Source organism: Grus americana, chromosome 3 (assembly GCF_028858705.1).
Source record: "Grus americana isolate bGruAme1 chromosome 3, bGruAme1.mat, whole genome shotgun sequence".
NCBI classification, from domain to species: domain Eukaryota; kingdom Metazoa; phylum Chordata; class Aves; order Gruiformes; family Gruidae; genus Grus; species Grus americana.
The window spans coordinates 64,629,687-64,655,221 of NC_072854.1; the positions used below are offsets into that span (position 1 = coordinate 64,629,687).

The 25,535-nt window shown below is 43.6% G+C and overlaps 1 protein-coding gene across 6 annotated transcripts in view; it reads left to right on the forward strand.

Moving 5' to 3' along the window:
- The first annotated feature begins 18,895 nt into the window (after positions 1-18,895).
- Positions 18,896-25,535, forward strand: part of ARFGEF3 (ARFGEF family member 3) — a 101,788-nt gene continuing 95,148 nt past the window's right edge. For all 6 annotated transcript variants that reach the window (XM_054820502.1, XM_054820503.1, XM_054820504.1 and 3 more), the window contains exons 1-2: positions 18,896-19,435; positions 20,600-20,651. In XM_054820502.1, coding sequence (XP_054676477.1) covers positions 19,351-19,435; positions 20,600-20,651 — 137 coding nt within the window. In that variant the 5' untranslated portion in view covers positions 18,896-19,350. The remainder of the gene's footprint in view (positions 19,436-20,599; positions 20,652-25,535) is intronic.

Consider the following 25,535-nt stretch of genomic DNA (forward strand, 5'->3'; position numbering starts at 1 on the left):
CATAACAAGGTGTATGCCCCTCAAGTAGGCGGTGATTTACATGGAGTAAATCATTTACCACTGCTGGCAATCATTCACCCAGCTATCAGAGAAAACCAAGCGGCGCTGAGTGAAGGTCAGGGATCAGCTCCAGCCCAGACAGGCACGGCTAGGCTCTCATGGGTATGGCTTGAAATGGGCTGGTGGGAATCTGCAGGCTAGTTCCCAAGAGTTGATTTGGGGAGGGGGACATGGTAGGCAGCACAGTGCCAAGGACACCCCTCTGCCCTGCAGCAGAGAGCTGTGGGGCAGGGCAGGGGGATCCCCTCCGGACTGGGGTTCCTTTCCTTTTTCCATTTAATCTGAATATATTTTTCTAGCTTGTTTACCTCTCAGCTAAAACCATTAAGAAAAAAGCAATGTCTGCAGACTGAATAGCTGTTGTAAATCCAATTATTTTATAATTCATGGGTGTTGTCCTTCAGCAGCGTCTTATGCTCACTTTCCTCCGTGTCCAAGTGCCCTAATTGTACTTAGTCTCTCTTCAGGCATCACAGCCATAATACCTAATTAGCATCATCAAAACAAGGTAGTCATTCAACCCATAAAGCAGGATAGGCATGGGAGGTACTTGGTATAACCTGCAACAACCACTCCAGCAGTATTTCCAGATCAAACTTCAATTTCCTCATGCGTGCTGAAAAACCACCATTATCTGAATTTAAAAGAAACCAATGCTTCTGACCAGGTCTTGTCAGTAGCCCTTGGTTGAACTCAGCTTACATTGGAGACTCATCTGGGGCTGGCACAGCTGAAATAAGCTGGCTCTGTGCAACTGCTGTGCTGATGAGTCTGCTTCGAAAGCCTTGTGAAAATACTAGGACATCAGTGTGGCCCACAGAGGTGTGACTAACCCTTTCTCATTCCAGCTAGAGACACCTTATATGACTTGCAGCCTGAGATGACCTAAAATCTTAGAAATAAAAGGATGGCAAAGAGCCCTCCTCCTTCTGTGCACGCTGTGTCCATGATTGCTATACAGGTAGTCATCAAGGTGCATATCAGCTCACTAACTCAGCAACTCCAGTTTTCTACACCTGGGTTGCGCAGAGGCCTCTGCATTGTCCCGGAGTTGCACTGGATGAAATCCCATCTCTGTTAAAGGAAATGGCAGAATCCCTGGTGGCTGGGATTTTACCCCAGAGCTCTCTAGAGGCCTCAGGCTCACTTAGATCGTGCCCACACTGTATCCAGGGTCTTAAACAATTACGGTCTATAGATTTGTTGTTGCAACTTTTCCTCCTTTACCTCATCCTCTCATTTGCATTTTCAAAATGTAAAAAAGAGAAGCATCATATAAAGAACTGTGTCATCCTTGACCTCCATGTTAATTTTGGTTTTGTCCGTAAGTCCCTCTCCAAGGCTGCAAACTGACCATCTTCGTGCATGATGCTAGAGAGCGGTAACAAAGTGCTAGCAATTGCCTGGCTAACACCGAAACTATTCCTGCAGGAATGGGAGCTTGGTGCAGCTTGTGAGCATTACTGCCTAGAGTTGCTAGTATTTCTTTTTGAACCTTATCTCCAAGAAAACCCAAGGTATCATGTATACTTATGCATGAGGGTTTGGGGGTTTTCACTGGGTTTTTTTAGTTTTAACATTAACTATGGTTACTCAGAGACACAGGGAAGGTTTACTAATTCTTGCAGAGCAGCATGCTTGTATTTATTCCGAATTGCGTATTCACATCAAATAAGTTGAAAGATGTGTTTTGGAAAATATCGTATTTGTGCAATATCAGATGCAAAGCTGGAAATGCATTATTGTAACTCCAGTCTACAGGGAGACTGTTAGTTTTCCACGCCGTTCTGAGCAAGGGCATCAGATTTGAAACTCGGCTTAAGTGAGACCTGAGATTTCTCCTACGAGAACACTATTTCTAAAAGCGCGTGTGATGCACGCATCCCCACTCCCCCGCGTTTGCCGCTCCCCCAGCAGGCAGCCTGGCGGAATGGGGGGCCGTGCCGCAGGTTTCGGGGTGCAGTGGGCGGGTGGCGGGTCCTCACCGCCAGGGGGCAGGAAACGCCGCCGCAAAGGCCGGGGCCGGGGCCGTGACCGGGGCGGGTGGGGGCGGGCACCTCCCGCCAAACCCCCCGCAGCGGGGCTGGGCCCGGCCCGGCCGCCTCAGCCTGGCACCGCGGAGCCTCCCGAGCGGCTTGGGGCCCTCTCATGGGCACCGAGTCAGCCGTTCTTATTCCGGCTCCTCGAGCAACGAGATAACTCAGGTGCTTTACGGCACCCTGAAACTGCCGGCGGGGAACCCAAAGCGGGATTCCTCCCACTCAGCTATTTTAGACTGAGGCTGAAGTGAAATGTCCGGTTGTCTCCCCGCTGCTGATGAAGAGTCACGCAGCCTATGGCGTTAGCTCCTGTCCACGCACGGCACCGCACCGCAGAGGTGTGCAAGGTAGAGCCTAATGCCGTGGTGCCTTCCAGCGGGAGTTTGGCACTGCCTTACGTCTGTGGCTTGGAGTTCACTTAGGGAGCCAGAAGCTGCTGCCCTGCTGTCTGTTCTTAGCATGGTGATTTTTATATATTTTTTTTTTACTCAACAGTTCTGAGGGAAGAGGCAAATCTAGAGAGAGTTTTTCATTCAAATATCTTGAGGAAAAGATATTTGGCTTGATAGATTTACAGCAGCTTTCCTTTCCACCCATGTTTGCGTTTGCTTGTCTTAATCCATATTTCCTGCCTCGGTTCCTCCTTCCCCTCTGTAAAGCCATGCACATCTCAAACCTGCCCACACAGCGCTGTAGAACACCGTCACCTTTTTCGTTCTTTCTAGCCTCAGCACAGGCAGCTCTTGTAAAAGGATGTCTTGGTTCCCAGCAGCGGCATCAGGAGCTTTTGGGATAAATTTAATCTCCACATGCGCATCCAGAAGCAGACAGTGTACATTTCATTGCACAGCTCCATATTAAAGACCCTGTTTAGCTTTTATAAATGACTCACCCAATAGCTCAGTCCACCGAGGCCTGATTTCTAAGAGACAGTCTGGTCTTTAAACACCTGCTCGAATGAGGGATCACAACACCAAATTAGAAGCACATGCGGACGTGACACTGGATTCACGCAGCATGCATGGACGTCAATACTTTGAGTCATTATTTTCAGGGGCAAATCGGGGGTGCTTCTTCTTACACAACCCCTCCCAAGCCTTGTTACAGCAGAAGCTGCCTCTGTGTTCCTCCCTGGCAATGACCCACTTTGCTGTATTTATTATGAAAAGCAATAGTTATAAATAGTTATGATGCTGAGTCTTCTCTCCCATAGCACTGGACAGATAGGAGAAATTTAATCTATTTGTCCTGCTGCAAAAGACTCATCTTCAAATCAGCTTGATCACACAGGGTTGGCTTCTCCTTGCAGAAATAGTACTGTACCTCTAATTTTAAAAACATGTCTTTCTTGAGCATCTTACTGTGATAGACAGAGCTGAGTGCAGGAAGATGAAAGAGGACTTTGCAGAAGATAGTGTCTGTAAATGCCTAAAAAAATGGGAGGAAAAGTAATTTTAAAACTACACACACAGGCAGAGTTATCACAGCCATGCATGACCAAAGAGTAAGTGTTGGGAGCAGTAGGAAAGGGCCGGGAGATGGAAGGGGGAGAAGAGGGAAACACTGCTTGGAGGAGAAATTTCCATTTTGGCAAGGGTGCTGCAGGGAAGCGTTGCTTCAGCTCATGAAGTGTGACGATATCTACCCATTTCTCTCAAGTGTTGGTGAGCTTGTTCTGTAAATACTTCTGTGCTTTAGAATAGTAAACAGTGGGATGGAAGCATCGGATTCATGTAGAAAAGAGTGGAGATGAGGGATTTAGTTTAAACGCTGTCACCGATAACAAGTAAGAACTGAAGATATGTGCTTACACAGAAAGAGGGGAATGGTAGGCAGGGGAAAAATATCCTCATCTTTTTGCTCCTCTCTTTTTAGTTTACACATCATACAGTAGATAGCGATTAAATTGAAATATAACCTGTGGTATAGTGTGATCAGTTGGAAAAGTGAGACCACGAGAGACTTCAATTGATCACACAATAACAGATGGGGTAATAAAACCTGGGACAATAAGGAATATTTGCGGAACAAATGAAAGATCAACTTCCCTTCTGTTGCAGAAGCAAGAAAATAGGCAAGTGTTAAAGAACAATCTAAAAGGCAAATTGATGAGGGAAAGAACATATGGCAAAGATGGAAACTGTTAAATACACACAGAGGAAAATGTATGTTTTTAAACCATCTTTACAGCATGCCTGTTTCTAACCTTTGCACGCTTTTTTTTGCTACCATTTGTGAAGAAATAATTTCTTGGATCTCCGTAGTAAAAGCATGAAGGAACTAGGTACAAAATACAGGTTCAGCAAAAGCTTAAAGAAAAGCACAACAGACAGAGGAAAGAGAAAATGAGACTTTATCACAGTTGATCTGAATAAAAATGCTACCAAGATCTTTTTTTCCCACACATACAATTGTAAAGGCAATTATGCCCTGCTTAGAAAGCGAATGCAATTAGAAATGGGATGGGCATCAGCTCTGTCTAGGCACTGACACTATACTTTTCAGTGCAGTATCCAAACAGCACCATCCAGTGTATCCCATACTCCATTCTGCTGGGAAAATAAGAAATACAATAAACATGGGAAACATCGATAAACTACTCAAATACTTGAATCTCTCGCAACTACTCAGAGTCTTTCGGCTCAGTGTGCTGCAGGGCCAGAGGAGCCCAGTGGGTGATACACAGTGCCCGTGCAGAGATCCAGCCTACAAGGGCAATTCTAGGCACAGCCAGAGCTCGCTTGCTCTCTGTGGGACATGCAGCACTTTGTATGGCCGGCACCTCGGCAGCCCCAAATGGTCTTCAGCTTCTGCAGTGAGGCAGATGTGCGGAGGAGAGGTACTCAGATCAGTGCTCGCTGCCACTCCCAGCTCGGCGCATTCAGAGCAGCGTGGATGCGGCCAGTGGTCCTCATCCAGCAGTGACCGCTCCAGGGCCCGTCCGCGAGAAGCTCATCGCAGCCTCAGCACCGAGCAACCTGGCTCCTAAGGTGGGCAGGAAGGTTGCCTTTAAATACATGCCTGAACTGCAGATTTCAGTGAGAACACCAGGCCCTCTTGTTCCCTCACTCTCTGCCCAGCTCTTAGGTAGGAAGGTCCTGCAGAGCCCACTGGAACCATCCCATATTTAAAGGAAAGACCTGCCAGCTATCTGCCAGTTGCAGGGGTGACAGAGGGTGACAGGGCTGTGGCTCACGCATGGGCACTGCCCGCTTGTGTAGTGGGATAAACCCTCCCTGGGCCCCATAGCTGGATCTAACCTTGTGCAATTCTTTGCAAGATCAAAAGTACAGTTGAACAGAATCGAGGTCAAATCCCTGGATGTAGAAGTAACACCTTTTTTTCTATATTTCTATGTTTGTTCTAAACAAGTAGTTATTTTTTCTTTATGCTGCAATTCCCCTTATTGCAGTATGAAAAAGACAAATATAAGAAAATGAAATGGAGAAGTCCCTACCTATCCCTACCTACAGCCCCATTTGAATACATCATAGTGGATCTTGTCATTCATGGTAATATGAGACTGACAACATGGAGACAACAGCAGTGCTGATGCTTATCATCTGGGCTACGCTGCAGAGCAGTGTGAGCTGTATTCTCAGCAGAGCTTTTTCTGGGTTATGACTCATGCAGAGCCCTGCTTTTCTGCTCCTCTCCCACCTGCTCTGACAAACAAGAGTTACAGATAAATAAATAAATAACTGGCTATTCTCATCAACCAGAATTCAATAAAAAAATTCAACATACTGCTACATCTCCTGCACACAGGTACATCTGGATCTTGAATCCAACATAACACTTGTGCAATGACCTATGCTTTGCCCCCTCCCACTCTGAAGCCTCAGTTGAAGCTCTCCTGTTTCAGCTCTTCTTCTCATTTACCGTCATTTACCTAATAGCAGTAGGCCAACGAAGAAGGAAGTTTTCTGAGGACTCTACAGCCAGGAAAGAGCAGGTGGAGAGGTTGGGAGGAAGAGATGAAAAGGCTGGAGGACGCAAGCAGTATAGTAATGCAAAAGCAAGTCTGGGCAGTGGATGAGAGTTTGCTGACAGCAGCTCTGTCACCCTGTTTAAGATCTTTCCAATGATGTAGCTAGGGTTTGGGGTTTATTTGTAAGGGTTTCACTTCTCTCTTTTTTAAGGATGGGCATGTCTATGTGTTTCAGCACAGTTAAAGGTAACCAGATGGAAGTTACAAGAGTGAGCCAGAGTTTATCTGAGGTTGGTGGAGAGTCCTCTTCACCTCACCCACAGTAGCAAAGCTGAGCCTGCAGAGATTTCAGAAGGTGAACTTGTCGGCCCAGCAGTCTCGTACTATCCAGTTAACTTTGTCAAAGTGAATTAACACAGGATGCACAGCCAAGTATCTTCTATGAAGATACTTTTATCGGTAGCCCATTACAGAGCTGCTATAAATTCATTCTTTTGGCTGAACTGGCATAAGCCCCTCAAAACATAGGAACAGCTTTCCGGTTTCTTGAGTGTTAGGCTTTTGGGCTCATCTTTCTGAAACACTTAGCAGTTTCCTCCAGTCATTTTATGTTCTTTTCCCTTTTTTTTTTTCCGGGGGGGGTTGTGGGGGGGTGGAGGAGATATTTTTTGGTGTGTTAATACTGCAACAGTGAAACTCTTCCCTCAGGCTGGTTTAATTTTGTGGACATCTGAAACATTTGGGATCAGATTTCATACTGGCAAGTAGGACAATGGCATTGCCATAATGAGCTGGAGGCTAATTTATAGGCTTTGCAGATGTGAATGCATTAGCATGCAAATCATGAGCAGCCCCTGCCTATAAATAAAAGAACTTACCTTGCCAAGAGATGGCTGTACCAAAAATATAATGGCTATTATAAATTATAGGCAGGTGTCAGATTTCAGCTTCCTTTGTATTCTTGTTTGTGCTTCTCTAAAGGAGCATTTAAAGATGAAATGTATAATACAATGCATGGCACAGGCAGTTATAATCTTTGCTGCCCAGTGCTATTATTACCTTTTGCCAACTGCTACTCCTTCATTTGTTAGAAAAAGAGCTATTCAGACTTGTCAGCAGCTTTGAATAATATGTTACAACATCGTAGTACTCTGAAAATGAATGATAAACTGTGGTGAATGCACCGAACTGTGGCTCAGGAGAAGTTTTCTGTGCACAGCTCTACCTCAGACATAGCTCTTCCTCAGATATTGTGTGTGGCCTGGGGCAAATGGTTTAAGCAGTCCATGCTATCATTTCTTTAGCTAAGAAATAAGCAAAATTACAGTGTTTTACCTGTGTTTTCTGTTTATAGAATAGAATCATAGAATCATTTTGGTTGGAAAAGACCTTTAAGATCATCAAGCCCAACCGTTAACCTAGCACTGCCAAGTCCACAATGAAACCATGTCCCTAAGTGCCACATCTACAAATCTTTTAAATACCTCCAGGGATGGTGACTCAACCACTTTCCTGGGCAGCCTGTTCCAATGATTGACAGCCCTTTTGGGTCTAAACCTCCCCTGGTGCAACTTGAGGCCATTTCCTCTTGTCCTATCACTTGTTACTTGGGAGAAGAGACCAACACCCACCTGGCTACAACCTCCTTTCAGGCAGTTGTAGAGAGTGATAAGGTCCCCCCTCAGCCTCCTTTTCTCCAGGCTAAACAGCCCCAGTTCCCTCAGCTGCTCCTCATGAGACTTGTTCTCCAGACCCTTCACCAGCTTCATTGCCCTTCTCTGGACATGCTCCAGCACCTCAATGTCTTTCTTGTAGTGAGGGGCCCAAAACTGAACACAGGACTCGAGGTGCGGCCTCACCAGTGCCCAGTACAAGGGACGATCACTTCCCTAGTCCTGCTGGCCACGCTATTTCTGATACAAGCCAGGATGCTGTTGGCCTTCTTGGCCACCTGGACACGCTGCCAGCTCACATTCAGCTGGCTCTTGACCATCACACCCAGGTCCTCTTCTGCCAGGCAGCTTTCCAGCTTTCCAGCCACTCTTCCCCAAGCCTGTAGCGTTGCCTGGGGTTGTTGTGACCCAAGTCCAGGACCCAATAGTGTTTTGGGGTAAAGCCTGTTTTTACTGTCTATCTGTAAAGGGTTGTATATGTTGGCACACACTGGGCACTTTTGGCAGCAGAAATAACAGCAGCTCAAATCCTATGGGAGCAAAAATCTAAGTTTTGGGGTTTTTTTTGTCTTCTTTTGGAACTTGATGAAAATTACTTAATGAGACTGCACTTACTGATGTGATTGGCTTTATCAAGCCATGGACACATGCAGTGCTGATGTCTCTATAACTTTGCCAGTTGCCTGCCACTCCCTACTTCCCCAAAACACCTTTTAATGACAGAAGAGCAGAAGCAGCAAAACTGAGGGAATCCTACAAGTTTCGTCCAAGCACATTGCCTTGTGGAGGAGAGAATCGCAAAGTATCGCCTTCCTCCCCTAAACCAGAAGCTCTACAGTGAGGTCAGAGAACTGCAGAACTGTTGTTAACTTTTGCTGCTCCTAGAGCTACTCATTTCTTCCTAAAGTTTGTGGGGTTTGGTTTGGTTTTTTTTTTTTTTTTTTGAGGTTCATTGCAGTGGAAGAAAAATCCTTCTGAAAGTGAAATAGACCTGCTGGAGAGAAGGCTCACTGACAGCTTTGCCTATTTTATGGACATGTTACGTCAAGCTAAGCCTTTGCCATCTGCTTTGCGCCCAATTGTAAATGGAAAAAAAAGTCCCAACCAAACAAAAAGAACAAATCACAAGAGCATCAAGGAGATAAAAGTGATTTAACTGCCTGTATATGCTCCGCCAACAATGCAGCTTGCACTGAAGATGTTCTTTCTCATGATTCAGACACAAATCATGAGGAAAACTGTTCACACACGACACAGTAAATTTCCTGCTGAGCTTGGGTTTTCTTGAAGCAAACCTGACTCCACAATAGGGTTCAACTGTACTTATATGAAATTATGTGAACTTTAGGTAAGGACTGTCCTTAAATATTTTTTATATGGTTTGCAGCTTAGACAGTAAGGCATAATGGGGTGTGAATTATTTAAGGGATAATGCCCATGGTGGAGGAATGCATGAGGCAATAAATGGCTTTTATAGGTAACTGAACACCACAGCAAGGCTGTGAGATATCTGAGAAGCACAGAAGGCATTAACTGAAAATATGTCCCAGTGCCATGTTCAACAAGGAAAAAGTTAAACAAACACAAATGTGAAGATTGTGGTTTTCTTGCTACATGAGAATTTGGGAAATCTATGCAGCTGGTTTGCTAGAGAACAACCCTCAGAAAGCGTTGAAGTGAATAGATTAATGGGGCAAATAATTAGGAAGTGGGGGGAAAAGTGATGAGATTCAGCATACGCAGGTGTCAATAAAGATCCATCATCCACGGGAAGCTTACTTTTTGCACTCAGTGATAAATCCTCGTATCGACATGCAGCTTGTTACATAGTATTCTTGCTGCATTGTTAAGCACAAAGACAAAAGACATGAACCATCCATACAACATATCATAAATCTCTGTAATGCCCATTTAAGGGTTTTCCCTTAAGAAATTAATTTATAATCTAATGTGCTGTATTCATCTGTGGAATGCAAATTCCTGTAGAACTGGATTCGTTGTGAGCATAATGGGGAAAGATTGTTAATGAAAAGATTAACAAGCAGTATATCTACTCCTTGAATTTCTCTTTAAGTTAATTAAGTTAATAAAATTTAATTAGTATCCAGACGTTTGATTTTCTCTTCGGATTATGAAACTAGAGATTCTAAACTGGTATGTATATATAGATATGCTTCAGCAGAGAAAAATATAGGCCTACCTCTTCTGCTGGCGTAACCCTACTGGACCATCTCCTGTGACATTGGAGGACCTCTGTCAGGTCAGAAACGCCAGCAGTGGCTAACCTCTATTTACAGCAACAGCCTTTGAGAACGAAGGCCGAGCATACAAGAATTGCTGCTGCCCTCCTCAGAGAGTAGAATGCATGCACATACACCACATGAAACACGTGAGGCATGTTAACTTGCGTTATTGGGAAGGGTTGCAGTGGCTACAGGACTTGCTTCCACTTCTGAAGGGAAATCCTATAACAGCGACTGACCCTTGCTGCAGGAAGGTGTGTCTTCCTTCAGTGGCCAACAACAGTAAATTAGTTTACAACATTTTGCACAAGGCTGAACAGAAACAAATGGAACTCCAGAACTTAATCAGAAAAAAACCCACAATGATTTATACGTCATATAATTTGTATTTATATATCCTTAGGCAACATGACTAAATCCTCTTATTCTGATATTTACAGTGCTATTTGTTAATGAGTCAATGATGCTCTGTTCTTCTGCACCATAAAGATCAACTTACCCTTGACATGCCAACTATTGGACTAATCTGTTCTCAAATGAAGAAATTATTCAAGTTAAACTCTTGGTATTTAAGAAGAAAATGTTTTCATCTTCCACCCAGATCAGAAAAGGCACAGTAAATTAAATGAAATATATTCTCATTACTAATGACATGTCACTGCATGAAATAAATATTGTGTCTGTAATATATATGTCATTTATAAAGTTGGCTGGCATTATAGGTGAGACTACCTTAAGGTTACCTGGCAACTACCACAGTACAATCTCATTTTCACTCACTTTGCCAAATACTAACTGGGGCTGAAATCTTCCATCTGGAAGGGAGCAGGGGTGATTGCTTTGCATTTTGATCAGATTAGTTTCACTATTTCTGGACAAAAGAGAGAAGATAATATTTTGCCAATGTTAATACAATCTGATAACCTTTCTTTGAGAAGATGTACTGTCCTCATTTGTTGTCATGAAGAATTAAAACAAAATGAGTGGCTTATGTATCAGGGTTATGCTTTTTGCTGCATTGTTGAAAACTTGTCCAAATCTGTCCAAATTTCAGAAAATCAGTCTATATGTGTTCAGTAAGGTCACTAGTTCTTATCAGCTAAAATCTCTGCAGAGTCTTTTGATAGTTATATACTAATACTCTACACTGTAAGGGACCAAAGACAAGCTTTCCTCTATTTGCAAACCTGCACACCTGTAGGTGGTCAATAGCATGTGACGCAGGAGCTGAGAGCAAACAAACTTGCTTATCTCGTACCATAATGGTGTCTGTGTGACTTAGCAGTGCCCAACCTAGACATAAATGGGTTACTCATGTCCTAAATGGAGAGTAGTGCAGTAACACATAGCTCAATCCAAGTTACTCTAACCTAATTCAGACTAGAACTGTCCCACATAAAGGAATATGTCAGCTAACTCTAAAGATCTACAAAGGGATAGATTTCATTTTTTAAAAAAGAAAAAAGCCATAGAGGAGCTAGGGCAGAACTGGGCAGAGTGAACAAGGAGGCTGGGACTGTGAGGAGCATGAAGCTGGATGAGCATCTGGACTTTATCGCAATGCACAGGCTGCACCTCCATGTTCTTTTAATAGCTCTGCTTTTGTGTGTACATTCTAACTAAATATGAGAATGTATGAGACAGAATAGCAAAGACAGATGAAAAAGAAAAGAGGACAGAGTCATCATCTCTTGTAAACTAGCTGTCAGGAAATCATAGCAATATTAATTCAGAGCATCTTTAATTCAAGCTAAATGTCAAATGTTACTGTACACGTCTGAACATTCATTGGTGTTTAAATTTTACACAGAACTTCTGTGTTAAGATCTAATGTCTTTTTGTAAAATAAGCCATATACACAAAATCATTCTGAGAAATTAAGTACCTGAAAAGGCAAAAAGATACCTTATCCTCCAATAAAAGAACAATCCTCTTCAGTCCAATGGTCTGGCTTCTTATTATTCCTATCTCCCTATTCTTTACAGGCCCAGAAAAAAACCCAACAGGCAAACCAGTGCAGCTACTCTGCAGCAGCCTAAGCTCTCACACAGCAAAGAAGAAAGAGCACATTGCGAAAGTAAAGGGCTATGGTAGAAAAGCATCTCTCTTTTCCTGTCAGTGAGACCTGAAATCAGACAGTTCCCCTCGTTGCAATTGCAGCAATATAATGTGAGGGAGAAGAGTTGCGTAGGTCCAATCATGTACCGCTGAAATCAGTGAGGCTTACAGTAGTACTGAAAGCAAAGCTGCTGCTAGCTATGTTTAAGATCAAGTCAACAAAATACATTCACACTGTATCCCTATAAATACTCCTTTTTCTTTAAAGGACCATCATTCTAATAATCTTACAAACATTTTCATCTTTTTTCTTTCTGCTTACCCTATAGTATACTGTAGATAGCAAGGAATCCAGTTTGACTCCTAGAAACCAGATGAATCTGTAGCCTTGGTTATTAGATCCCTTTTCCCCCAAGGTTTTTCATTTATAGACTGAGTATATTTGATCTGGAAGCTATGGAAATCCAAACTCTGCAATGCCATTCTTTGAAATCCCTTTTCAAAATACACGTTGGGAAACACTCTGTCATTCTGCTAGGTTTTCCATTTAATGTAAAAGCCTTAAAAACATATATCTGGATAACAGTGCTCTCCCTCAAGCCTACAAGGCTGTGCGCTTGTATGCCTATTGCTGTAATAAGAGCTTTTGTGTGGTTCAATATCCATTTAGCATTGGATTTTCAGATCATGACTTAGAGACAATTACTGTCCACTCTTAGCAAGTTGGAAGCTGAATGCTATATTCCCTCTGATTATATCTCCAGAAAGTATATGCCAATAACAATCTGAGCATTGATTTCACATTGATTAATACTAGCAGTGCAATATAAAAGGGCATCACTCAATGTACAAGTTCATCGGTCAGCTTTAGCAAACTGCTGCCTTGAAGAACATCCCAAGAAAAACCTCGAAGCATGTGACTATACCACAGGTCTACTTACAGGTCAACTTTACTGTTAATTTGCAATTTAAGTGTCAAATCCAGGAACTCAGCCCTGTGCCCAGGCAGAGAGAGATGTATAAGTAATTGATAGTCTCCTCATTCATGTTGGAAGTATTGAACATGGTCTAGCTTTGAGATGTCAACAAGTAGTGTCTGCAGGGATAAGAGCATATGGGGAGTAACAGATCCTTACATCCTTTGGAAGAGCTTTTGGAGTCCAGGGCTTACCTTCCTTGAAATAAGTTCCTACTTATTATTGAGCAGAAAAAAGCATACTAAATAGGAACCAAATTATGTTCTGGAGCTAACTCACTCTCTTAATTCAGAACATTTTATCTTTTAAATCTTCTAAGTTGGTCTTTAAAGTTTGTAAAATAAGTACCATTGACTAACAGACTCAAACCACATCTCAGAGAGTTCAGGGGCAGCATGGAGAAGAAAAGGGAGAAATTTTCTCATGTTTAGTCTTTATATGTGAATATTATATGAATGCATAATAAGAAGGCTCTGACTTGAATTTTGCCACTATTGCATTGTAAAACTGACAACATTCCCCTGAAAACAGAGAATTCATTTCAGATTAATCTATCTGTGGCAGAAGAGAATCTGCAAATGAACACTATTAAATAAACTATTTAACCTGTCCCTTGTGCTTCTCTTCACTTTGCACTATACTTAATAAATTTAGGGATCTGTCACAGAGGAGCCATACATTAAAATTTGAAATAGTGGCAAAAAAATCTATTTATTTTAAAAACAGCATATTATGTTGAAAACTTACACAATTTCAGCTTTTCTAGGAATATTTCTAGTACTTCAACCCATTTATTTACATGCTTAACACCAAACACGGTATGCAAATCACAATCCATCTCCTGGCTGGCAGAGATGTATGTTGTTAGGTTTTACCGACCTTTCTTGACTTTGCTTCACAAGCATCTGACAGCTGTAGATGCCATGATGTCCTTGTTTCCTAATAATGAGAGACATCTTTTTATCAGTCAAAGGCCACAACAGATTTTAAAGCAGTTTATGGCCTCAAATATGTATAAGGCATTTCTAACTTTGAGTGACCTACATTTCATACAGCTATATGACAAGTTATCAGTTCAGTCTCTTTCTAGACACAGCTTCAGATAGTTTGATTTTGCTCATTTTCCATATTCCAAATATATGATGGCCAGATGGTACAATCCTGACTTTTACATTCAAGCCTTTGAATGTACTGCTCTTACACTCTTAAGTTCTCTTTCCATGCCCCTGGGATTATGGGGAGAAAAGTGGGACAAAAGGAGTCCTCTGAAGTTTAGCTGTCTGGCCAACTTGGAACTCTTGTGATATTAAGCTTAACTCCACAGTTACTCGTAACTTCCTCTCCCCTTGAAACCTTTTCAGTAGAGTCTGATGGAAGAAAGAGAGCTTTTATAGTTCAAATCTTCATGCTGCCTTTTCCCATTTATTTACTCTTCTTTCCAAATTCTCATATTTCAGGGTAGAGCAGAACTGGAAATGGTAAAGAAAAGGGCAATCAGTATGACCAAAGATCATATATGAAGATTAAATAGAATAGTCCACTGTAGACTGGAATAAGAACATGCTCAATGAATAAGGAATCATGAACGGTGGGGAGAAGGTGAATAGGGAAAGCTTATGCAGTGTTTCTCACAGTACAAAAGCTAGATAGCATCAAAAACCTAAGCAAAAAGAAGGTAAAGCTGTATGAAAAAGGTATTTTCTTTTGTTGGTGTGCAACTCAGCTGTGGAACTTGTTGCCGCAGGACAGCTGTGAAGGTCAAAAGAATTAAAAAGTTCAAAAGGAATTTTAGATACATTCACATAAGAAAAATCTGTCAGGTATTACTCAATACATAAAGATAAAACCACTCTCAGGAAGTGCCCAATCTGCAAATTCATAGAAACGGGGAGAGTTTGCCAGAGGAAGAGGCACTATACTGTTTCTACCCTTTCTCTAAGAATCCCCGACTAACTTCTGTCAGAAATAAGCTACTGGGTAAAAAGGACCTTGATGTGACCCAGAATAGCTGTTCTGCATTCCTGATACCCTCTTTGATTGCCTTTGCAATTCCACAGGGAGATGAGAAGATTATGGTAGATTGAAGGCAGTTAAGGGGATTTTTGCTTTTCCTCTGCCTTTGCAGAAAGTATGTTTCAGCAGAGCCAGAGTCTCTTGTCTCTTATTTCTATCCTGCCGTGGATCTCAAGACTTTACTTTTGCTTCAACTGTTCTTTGCAGAATAATTGATGTAAAGTTATGTTGAACAGACAGCGCTGAATATATGCTAGTTTTATTCACAACTCCCGCTTCAGGGGCTTTTTCTCCTTAACTCTCTAATCCCTGCACTCAGCAGCACCCGTTGTCACTGCGCTTTGCAGTGCTTTGCCTTTGTTCAGCAAGGTCATGCTGTGGAGGGTGCAGAAAGCAGCACCTGCTCAGGAAAGCCTTCACTGAGCACTCAGCTAGCCTCTGGTAACTCATTGTGCAATCAGGCAAACAATGACAGATGCCACCCCATCATCAATGATGTGGTTACAGTCTAGACTACCAAAACTAAAACCAAACCTTGACAAGGGTCTCGCTTGTCTGAGTCTTGCAGCCTTCTGGGAGAGGGAAGGAAGGTACCTTTCTCTAGTATCAGGTGTCACGAAGGTGCTGGTGAGCCCATGTCCCAGCTACAGCCCCCTTCACTTCAAGTTTTTTGAGCAATTTGTCCTACATGCGGACAGTCACATGTACAGAGCTTCTTGAGGAAAACTGAGCCCAAGCTTCTTTTGTGAGTCTGGTCAGTCCAGTCGTGGGGGTGCTTCTGGGAAAAGAGTAATTTTGAAAAATCTGGCTAAGCACCATTTTTGAACCATGGAACCAGGTGGTTTTGCTGTCATTAGAGGGTATTTCTTAGTATTTTGTAATTAAACTGGAAGTTCTCAGGGACACAGCCCATCTCTTTGGTCCACACTGTCCAGCGTCTGCAGTGTACAATGAGATCCTGCCTAAGTGTATTGTTAAAATGGCCAAAGCATAGGTAATATATGAGTGATGATGACTAATAGCAAATATATGTGATTATCTCACAGTCTAACATGCCTTTGTCTCATATTTTTCCACCGTACATTTGCTTCTTTTTTAGGATCTAAGACTAGTGACTGGACAGGTGTGTACAGGGACAATATGGCTATATGGTATGGGAAGACATTTAAACTAACACCACATTGCCTTCCTTGGCTACTGGAAGGAACAGAGTCATAGTAGCACGGAGATTGCTGAAGGCAAGTGTATACTGTTCCTTAACTCTGCTTACTAGCCTGGATGGAGAATTGTACTAATACAGCTCTATTACTTTGGGTATCTTGAGTAGCTTGGCTTTGCTTACACACTTCTTGTTGTGTTCAGAGTCATGGATATATATCCTGGGATATAATCTGCACTCACATAACGCAAAAGATCAGTAACGCTGCCCAAAGAGATCTGCATGGGATCCTTCTGACTTCCAGTTGGACAAGGCTTGAGCTGTGCAGGGGATCATCAGACCTGAGTTCTACTACTGTAGAAGACTCCTGGCGTTCAGCAGCTGGGACATGGCAAGGACAACTTAGGAGCTGTAAGAATGACCATAGAAGCTTAGCTGTCTTGTCATGGCACAAGATAGGAAATTTCTCCTCCATCACCCTTACTCTGTACCTAGACTTCCAGATCTTGTGACATCCTAGGCCACTTGCCTTGAAGGGGAGCCCAAAGCACATAATTAAATGTGATGTCCTCCCTGTACAAAGCTCAGTCAGTGACTGACTTCCAGCAGGATGTGGTTACTGTGTATTTATGTGTTTACGACAGACAACAGAGACAAGGATTGATGGAGTCCTGTTCATTTGGAGATGGAAGGCCTTACATGGAAAGTGTCAGCAAGCTGACTCATGGTACTCTGACATACATCTGCTCAGGACGATTCATCACAATTAACTTGCTTTTCCATCTGCATAATCTCATAGGCAGACCTTAAGATGCTAAGGAGAGCCTAAGCATGACCTTTGTTTCTCTCAGTGTGCTGACATAACTAATGGGAAAAAGTGTTTAGCAGCACAGAATCCATTTTGCTTGAAGACATTGGACAGTGAGTGAAACACAAATAAATGCAAATCTTGATTCAGTGACATCAGCATCTATGAAAACACTGTAGCTCTGGTCAGGATTTCAGCTGCAAAGGGCTTCCTGTAGAGGCCACAGAGAAATTAACTGTGAGTTGATGATGCATTTAGCTAGAAAAAAATCTAAAATTAAAAATTAATTCAGTTTCATCACTGGCTTCCTGAAAATAAGCAATTAATTATTTACTATGAATAGATACATATTTATCTTTTAGTGTTCCACAGGTCCAAATGATCTCCGGTACATCATTTCTGCATTAAAAATACCTCAAACACCATCACAGTCCTTTTTGTTGTTTTTCCCTCAGGAAAAAAAAAAAAATCAAAGACTTGAAAAGACAGAAGCCAACTCCCATCTTCATTTCCACTAAGCGCATCACAGAATAAAGCAGCAGCATATAGATGGGGAACAATTCATCGTCACTTCAGTTTGAGCCTTGACTTACAGCATCATGGTTCCCTAACAACCCTGGCCACTAGCTGTTACTAGTTTTTCATTCCAAGGAAGGTGGTGGAGCACGGTCAGAGATAAGAAACTGGGAAACTACTTCCACTTTCTTAGAGGTAGGTTTACACCCTGGAATCTGAAGCTTAATGGTCTTTCTGTTAGAGCTTTGCTTTTTTTTTTTTTAATCTTTAGTATTGCAGCTCTACGTATTCCCTATCCATCTCTAGACCTTTCTGGCATCATTGTAAATCCTTTTCTTCAGACATGAGTTTTACACTCTGGCCTTAAAATGCAACTATGGATTATGCATTCATTATACTTCTAAACACAAGCAGGATCAGCCCTTGTAAGTATTTGGATAAGGGACAGCCTTTGAAAGCCCAATATCCTATGGGAAATGCTATGGCTGATTCACCAGGTGCCAATATTCTGTCTGGTAATTCACAATTGGTACTCTTCCAATTAACAGTAGGAGACATAACCACTAATACCGCCAGCTGCTACCTGGACTGCCTTTCTTATCTGTTGCCTTTTTCTTTTCCTAGCCTGTTTGTCCGCTTGTAGCTTTTGAGAGATATTCTGCAACAAGACAACAGCATTAAAACACTCAATTAACATTAACTGATGCAGTTGCAAAAAGAGCAAGTAGTGCTTCCTGGAGATAGGGCAGGGAAACATCAAACTGAAGAAGGCAGGAGTTTTGATGGGTAGAAAGCATTCGGGGCACCAAGAGGAAGGTCTGAGCTAGCAGAGTGGCTGTTCTCTCTCCCAGGGCTGGCTTGTTGGGGACACACAGGGGTGCAAGTGCTCCTCAAGGCACAGGCAAGTAGGTTGAGTCATGACCTTCTGCATCTGCCACCTGGGGAGAAAGGCACAGGTCCTGTAGGGGTCATAGCCATTTATTTGATCTCACTGGTTTCACAGGATGATCAGCACCTGCACACCAAGGTGTGCAGGCCTGACTCCCTGCGTGGCTCTGCAGAGGGCTGCCCTGCGGCAGGGCTGCAGGGAGAGGAGCGCCGGGCTGGGGAACAGGAATCTGGCCCTGCAGGCCCCGGCCGCGCTCAGCAGCGGGGCTGGGGGCGCCTCAGCCCTGCAAAGCCGAGAAAGCGTTTCCGAGCTCCGGACGCGGGCACGCCGCCCGACCCCGCAAGTCCCCCGGCTGGAGCCGCTGAGCCTGAACCGCAGGCAGACACGGAGCCCACCCTCTCTCTTTCTGGGGGCAAGCAGGGGCTTGCCGACGCCCCCCGCCCGCCAGCCAGGCCGCCGGTCGCCATGGCAACCGGCCAGGCCGCAGCCCGCCCGCGCCGTGTTCCTCCCCCGAGGGTGGCTGCCGCCGCGGGGGCCAGCTTCGGCGGCGCCATCGTCCGCTGCGGTCCCCGGGCCCCCCACGGCCGGCGGCAGTTGCCGCTGTCGCCTCTCCCCTCGGCGCCGGTAAGGAACTCCCTGCGCTCCTGGGGCGCGGGGAGGCCGCAGCCGCCGGGCTGTGCCCGCGGCGGGCGGGGCCAGGCCCGGCCCCAGCCCGGCTGCGCCACCGGGGCCTGCCCGGGGTGGGAGATGAGGAGGAGGAGGAGGGACTCCGCAGCGGCAACAACTGACGTGTCCCCTCCATGGAGCTCGGCGTGATTCATCAGCGGCGGCGGGGCGGCAGCGGGGTGCCGCGCACCGTCCCCTCGTAGGCACGGCCGCAGCGGGGGCAGCCCCGGCACCGTTCTGCCGCCCGCACCGTCCTCTTCCTCCGCGCCGCCTGCTCCTCTGCCCCCGCGGCTACGCGAGGATCCCGGAGGAGGCAAAATGGAAGAAATCTTGCGAAAGCTGCAGAAGGAGGCGTCGGGGAGCAAGCACAGGGCCATCAAGGAGAGCTGCACCTGGGCCATCGGTAAGGAGCGGGGTCGTGGACAGCGGCGCCGGGCTGACCCCACCGCGGCCGGGCTGCCCGCGGGGGAGCGGAGCGGAGCGGGCGCGGCCCGGCCATGTCCGTTGCAGTGCAGTGCAGGAGCCTCCGACGGGGAGGTTTGGTAGCGGCGGGGGCAAGGAGACCTCGACAAACTTGTTCCGCGCTGGCCGCCGAGCCTCCAGCGGGCGGGGAGGGACCGGAGCGCCTCAGGCGGTTCAAAATGCCCGGGAGCTCCGCGCTGCTGGAGAGGGCTGTGGCACAGGCTGGCGGTCCCGGAGAGCATCCATGTCCCCCGCCACCCCCCCTCCTGAGTCTGCTTCGTGGGTCTTGCGAGGCAGATGCGGGTATCAGTGGCTATCAGTTTCTGTGTATGTTGGGGAGGGTAGCGTGTCTTCTCTAAAAGCCCCCCCCCCCCCCGCCGAATATTCGCAAAAAACCTCCAATAGTTTTCACTGCTGGCTTAACGTTTGGACACCTATTTTAAAAGCTAGATTTTTTTTTTTACCGGATTCCATGAGCTCTTTTTTCCTTGCTGTATAATAGAAATAATGATCAATAAAACAAGTTATTCTTTTAATGGAATATGAGCTTAGGTACATCTCAGTATCCACCCATTTTGCCTGTGACTTGAAGTGCTTTTGATGCTAGCTACCTGGTGCACTAATCAGCAAGAACCTTAACTTACATCAGCATAACTGTGATACTTAAAATTGCTTTAAATTTTTATTTTTCATCCATACATAGTTATAGCAATCTGTGGTACTTCATACCTGTTGCTGTCTTATTACTGGTCTTTCAGCTTGATGTTCTGTGGGTTGCTTCATTAATTGTGTGCTACCCTTGCACAGCAGCCATGCTAATATCCTCTGTACTGTTCCAGTTTTAGTATATGTGCTGCTGAAGTGCTGGTATGTGAAAGGGAGTTCACTGAGGAGATGGTACTTGGTGCCTTGTCATTGGGCACCCAGTGTCCTGACAGATTCGTGCAAATCTTTGGAGACTTGGAGCAGCAGTGATTGTTGTTCTGTCAGCTGGAGTAGATATACACTTTAGGATCATTGGTTCAGAGATTGTAGCCAGATGCATTATTATAGTTGAACTCAAGAGTTTCTTTTAAAAGCCCTATTGTTTCCTTTGGTTATACAGAAACCTTGGATTCTCCTGATGCTGCTGTCAAGATACCTCCATATCAGCTAAGGTAAGAACATTTAAATGTTGAATCACGTGCAGCTGTGAGTATTTGTGAAATTGAAGTAAAAATTTGAATTAGAAGTGAGGCAGACAGAGGAGAGGGTTGAATCTGTGTGATTTCTTTAGTTTGTAGATATACATATCTAGGCTGGTAGTAGTGGATAATTTGCTGATGAGCCCTTGGCCTCTAGCCATGAATGAAATGTAAGTGTTGAAATGAGCATGAGTACGTATAATGGTGACACTTGGTTAGAAAGGAGGTCTGTCTTATGGTCTAAAGAATTTTCCTTCTAAATGATAGGCTTCGGTATAAGTGATAATGCTTCTCAGTCTTCTCAGTGTGCTTGTTTTCTTTTAAATCTAGATCAGTTTTTGTTTACTGAAAATAAATATTCTAGAAACTGAAAGGTTGTATCATCATATAGCTAGGACACTAGGTAGAAACTAAAATCATACAGTTTCTATGCCTACTTCTTCCTTTAGCCTGCTAGATTGTCTTGAGTAAGCCTTCTCCATTCTTCCTGCCTCCATTTGTACAACCATAAAATGGGGGAGGTGGCACTGCCCTCATTTATAGAGCTATTTAAGATCTCATTTTGGAAATTCTGATTGCTATGGAGAAATTAAATAGGCAAAATTATTCACTGTCCCTTCCGACAGAACCATTAGGAAGCATAAAAAAAACCTAGCAAGTGCACAGTTCAAAACAGGAGGACACTATTTCACACAGCTTATAGTTAAGATGTGAAAGACTTAGGCTTGCCTTATTAGAAAATGTAATGGATGCTAAGAGTTTGCATGGGTTCAAAAAGCACCTCTAACAAATCCATGGAATTGATCAAAGTCTACCAGATGCAAAGGTACCCCTTCTTATTCAGGAGTCAGATATGATTGACTTTATAAGAGAGTATGTAGTAGTGTTGCTATAAATTTGGCCTGTCCTGTAGTCCTCCTAAATATCCACTGTTAGCCGCTGACAGCGGTGATGCTTTTTTACCACAATATTACTCTCCTGGGAGTATTTTTATCACGTCATTACTCCCCACTGCTCCTTTCAGATATGCTTGGTGCAGCTTTGTGCAAGGAAAATTAGGGATTGAAGAGCTAGTTATTCCAGAGTGGTCACCAAATAGGGAAGGAATAAGAGCAGTGCTTTTGCTGCTCTGAAATCCTATCAGCTGTAGTCCAGAAGGGGCCTCAAGTCAATGGGGAATGGATGTAGCACAGGTCTGACATGACCAGTGCCAGACACATGCATTTTCAACACAGGTTGGGCAACTGAGAACAGCTGGATAAGTAATTCCCAGTGGCTCCATTAGAATTAGATTATGTTTACTTGGCACTGTGGTTGGAGAAAACTTGGCTCTTTATCTTCCCATTTATCACCCTTCATCTTTAATACAGTATATGGTCTCTCTTTTTAAGTACTACTCTCATTCCCTATGAATTAGTAAGTTAGCTGTTACCACATTTCTTCCTTTTTCACTTGCCTACTGCCTCTTTACAGATACGCCTGCCTTTTTCTCTTCTTCCTTCAATGTTCTTCATGTTGTATTTAGTTGGGATTTTCTTCCACTGTAAATCCTAATATTTTTAAATAAAGCTAATACTTTCACAAGTATAGTAGCTATGATGAAGTAAGCTCTTAACGTTAGACTTGTCAGTAACAATGTACTCAATATTACTGGATGCTTTACAAAATAAAGGATGCACTAGAGAATTTGAATAAAAGCTTTGGTTGCCGGGTCCTTAGTATGATTCTGCCACATGACCTCAGACAGTGTGGGAGATGTTGCTGTCGCCAGTACTCTGAGCTTACTCTTCATTTTCTGCTAACAAGCTACTGCCAGACTCCAGATCAGCACACTGGGCCACATCTTGGACTGGAGTTCGCTTGCATGATGTGTGACTTAGATAAAAGTTCGTCTTTGTTTGGTATTTGTTAAAGAACAGCACTGTGATGGCTTGGTTCCTAACACTGTAAAAGAATAGCCTTGAAAATAGAGCAATAGCAATGACCAGAAGTACAGCCAAGATGGGTGCAGGATGGACAATCCTGACCATGTTGCTTTCCTGCTTTCATCTTGATCAGGTGCACATTGCATCATCTGCTGTAATACAGATCAGCCCCTGGCTGATCATCCACTTTGAACCTGCCATTCACCCTTTCTGCTGTAATATTTTTGGGTGTAGTAGCAGAGCCTGGGGATGAGGTCTGGAATATTCTGTGATACTAGTTAGAGTGAAGGTATGTATCATCTTTCCACCAAGTGACCCTAGTCCACAACTTGGATCTGAGATCTGTAGTGGTAACATATTGGAAGTGTTAAAGGCAGTGTGCCAAATAGTTCTGGAGAAAAATATGTATTTGCGAGGTCTCTTCTAAGAGCAGCAGTTGAATGAGTGGAGTAGTGCATGTCGGGGAAAACATTCCAGCTTGTTTAGTAGGAAAGTTTGATGTGTCTTTAGAATATGCTGAATACAAGGAAAGCATATCAGCACTTCCCTACAGTATATTTGGGGAAGTTAATGATCTAGGGCACATCTATACTGCATAAGAATGGAGGGACAGAGATTCCTGATCTGCCATGTCCAGTTGAGATAGATACTGGCTAGGTTTCAGAAATAGTGAATCTAGTAAGTACCCCAATCAGTATTGTTTCTCTTGCTCCACAAAGCAGCATCTGGCTTTCACTAGCAAGTTGTGCTGGTGTTACTGCTGTTTAAAAGGATGACCATGCCCTTACTTAAGTCCTTCTTTTCCTTCTGTAACTGAAGAATGAAGTCTGCTCACGAGAAGGAGAAGGTGTAAAACTTCATGATCCCTTTTTCCCCCCCTTAAAAAGTAAAAGGCTGTTTGCTAGTTTTGAAACCACTGTTCTAGATAAGTAGAGGTTCTTCATTATATTTTCATTTAAGACAGTGATCCTAGCACGAGAATGGGGAGGACAAGTTATCTCTTTGCATTTCCTCAGACTATGACTAGTTGAGTTCAGGGGTTTTTACATGTGTTACACCGGTTACGTGCATATCTCCACTATACTGTAGAGGTAGGTTACTTTTATGTTCTGATCTATCCGTAGTTTCCTCTCTTGGGTTGGGCTTTTGTTACTGAACACCAGGCAGGCCACATGGTAGTTTCCTGAAGTCTGTGCAATCAGTTAGGGACTTCAGCTGTAGCATTTGTGTGGGAGCTGTTTCCTGCACTTGTCTGGTAACTGCTTAGACAGCATGTGCCTGCTGTGTTTGGGAGCACCTGGGGTACTTCTGCCCCAAGGGAGTGCAATGACTGGACATTCAGCCTGGAATGTTATTCTTTAATTAGTTTGATAGAGATTTGTTGGGTATGTCTTCAGGGAGCTAAATGAGACTATTTTGCTGTTCAGCTTCCTTTGATGTTAATTGGACTTATGAGTCCAAATCCCAGTTAATGACCTTGCATATTAATTCTAGTGAGGGGCATTATTTAAATGTCTCACTTTCTTCAGAAATACAAATCTCCAACAAATAGAGGCTTCCCCACAGAGTCCTGTCAGCTCTGCCTTGAGATAGGAATATGTGTGTGCTTTTTCAGTAATTTAACTTGTGATCAGACTATTGAGCCAGGGTATGAAATAGTAAAGAAGATTAAAGTGGACCAAGATGGAAATGACCTTAAGTCAGTTCAACGCTTTGCCATAGATGTCCTGTAAATTCTTGAGAAGGGAGAGTCATGTAACCCATTGGTAACCGATCCATTGTTGCCTGCCTAGTATGATGTTTGTCTCTGATGAACAGGTGTTGTGAAGATTAGATATACACTAAGTGTTTGAGGAGGCTGAATGGATGACTTATAAATAATGAATTAGATAAAAGGAATTGATGTCCTGGTGTTTTAGTTGGTGAATTGATCACGTGGAAAATAGCTTAAGAGAGCTTAATGTTGTCTGCCAGCAAACAATTGTTTGCTACTAAGTTGGGCTGCATTCACTTAAGATGACAAATTCTGCCCTAAGGCCAACGACCTACACTAAGCAAGGCTCTTGTCCTGGCTAATTCCTGGCCAGTTTCTCCATTGTGATTTTAGAGGCTGAAATACGATCTGTAAAAGGTAACTGAACAGACACAAGAAAAAGAGTCTTGAAAGAGAATGTTTGATCAGAGCAGTTTAATACTCATGAGGATTATATATATATATATACACACGCGCACACCCCAGAAAATAAAATAAGAGGCTAGATAGCGCTTGCCAGTCACATAGTGCTTTGAAAAAACTTGGTTATACTAGAGTTTTTTTGAATGCTTTATGCAATTAAGTTATGCCTTATAGACTATATAAAACTTAGTGGTTTTCTGTCAGCACGGACTGGGTGCTGTAAAGGGGAGGCTGGTTGGGACTTTTGAGGGAGGCTGTGGCTTGGTGGGTAGTTTAGCTGTTGTGTTTTGGTGTTTCTGTCCTTACTGGAACCTGGAATTTTATAACACAGAACTTCTTACTACATGCCTTCCATTCTTCATTAGGGAATTATTTTTATTATCGTTGTTCTAAGACATTTCCAGTAACTTCCAGGTCTTTTTACTATCCTGTCACTACTTTTCTTCTGACCAGAACAATGGCAAAAAATGGTTTTTTTGCCCTTTTGTCAGTGTAGCAGAAGCGTCACTGTAGACTCGAGTTTGAGCTGTTCTGCGGAGCTTGCATGGCTGGTGTCTCCTTACTCTCAGAGAAATGTGGCTGAGTGCAGAAGATGCGTAGGCAAGACTCTCAATAGTATAAATTGCTGTTCATACCAGCTTAAAGTTTCCCCTGTGGACTTTAAAGTAATGACCGTGAGACATGTTGATGAGTGAAGCATTCTGGCATAGTAACTCATTTACATTTTTTCTTCAAAGAAGAACCAGAAAGGCTTTC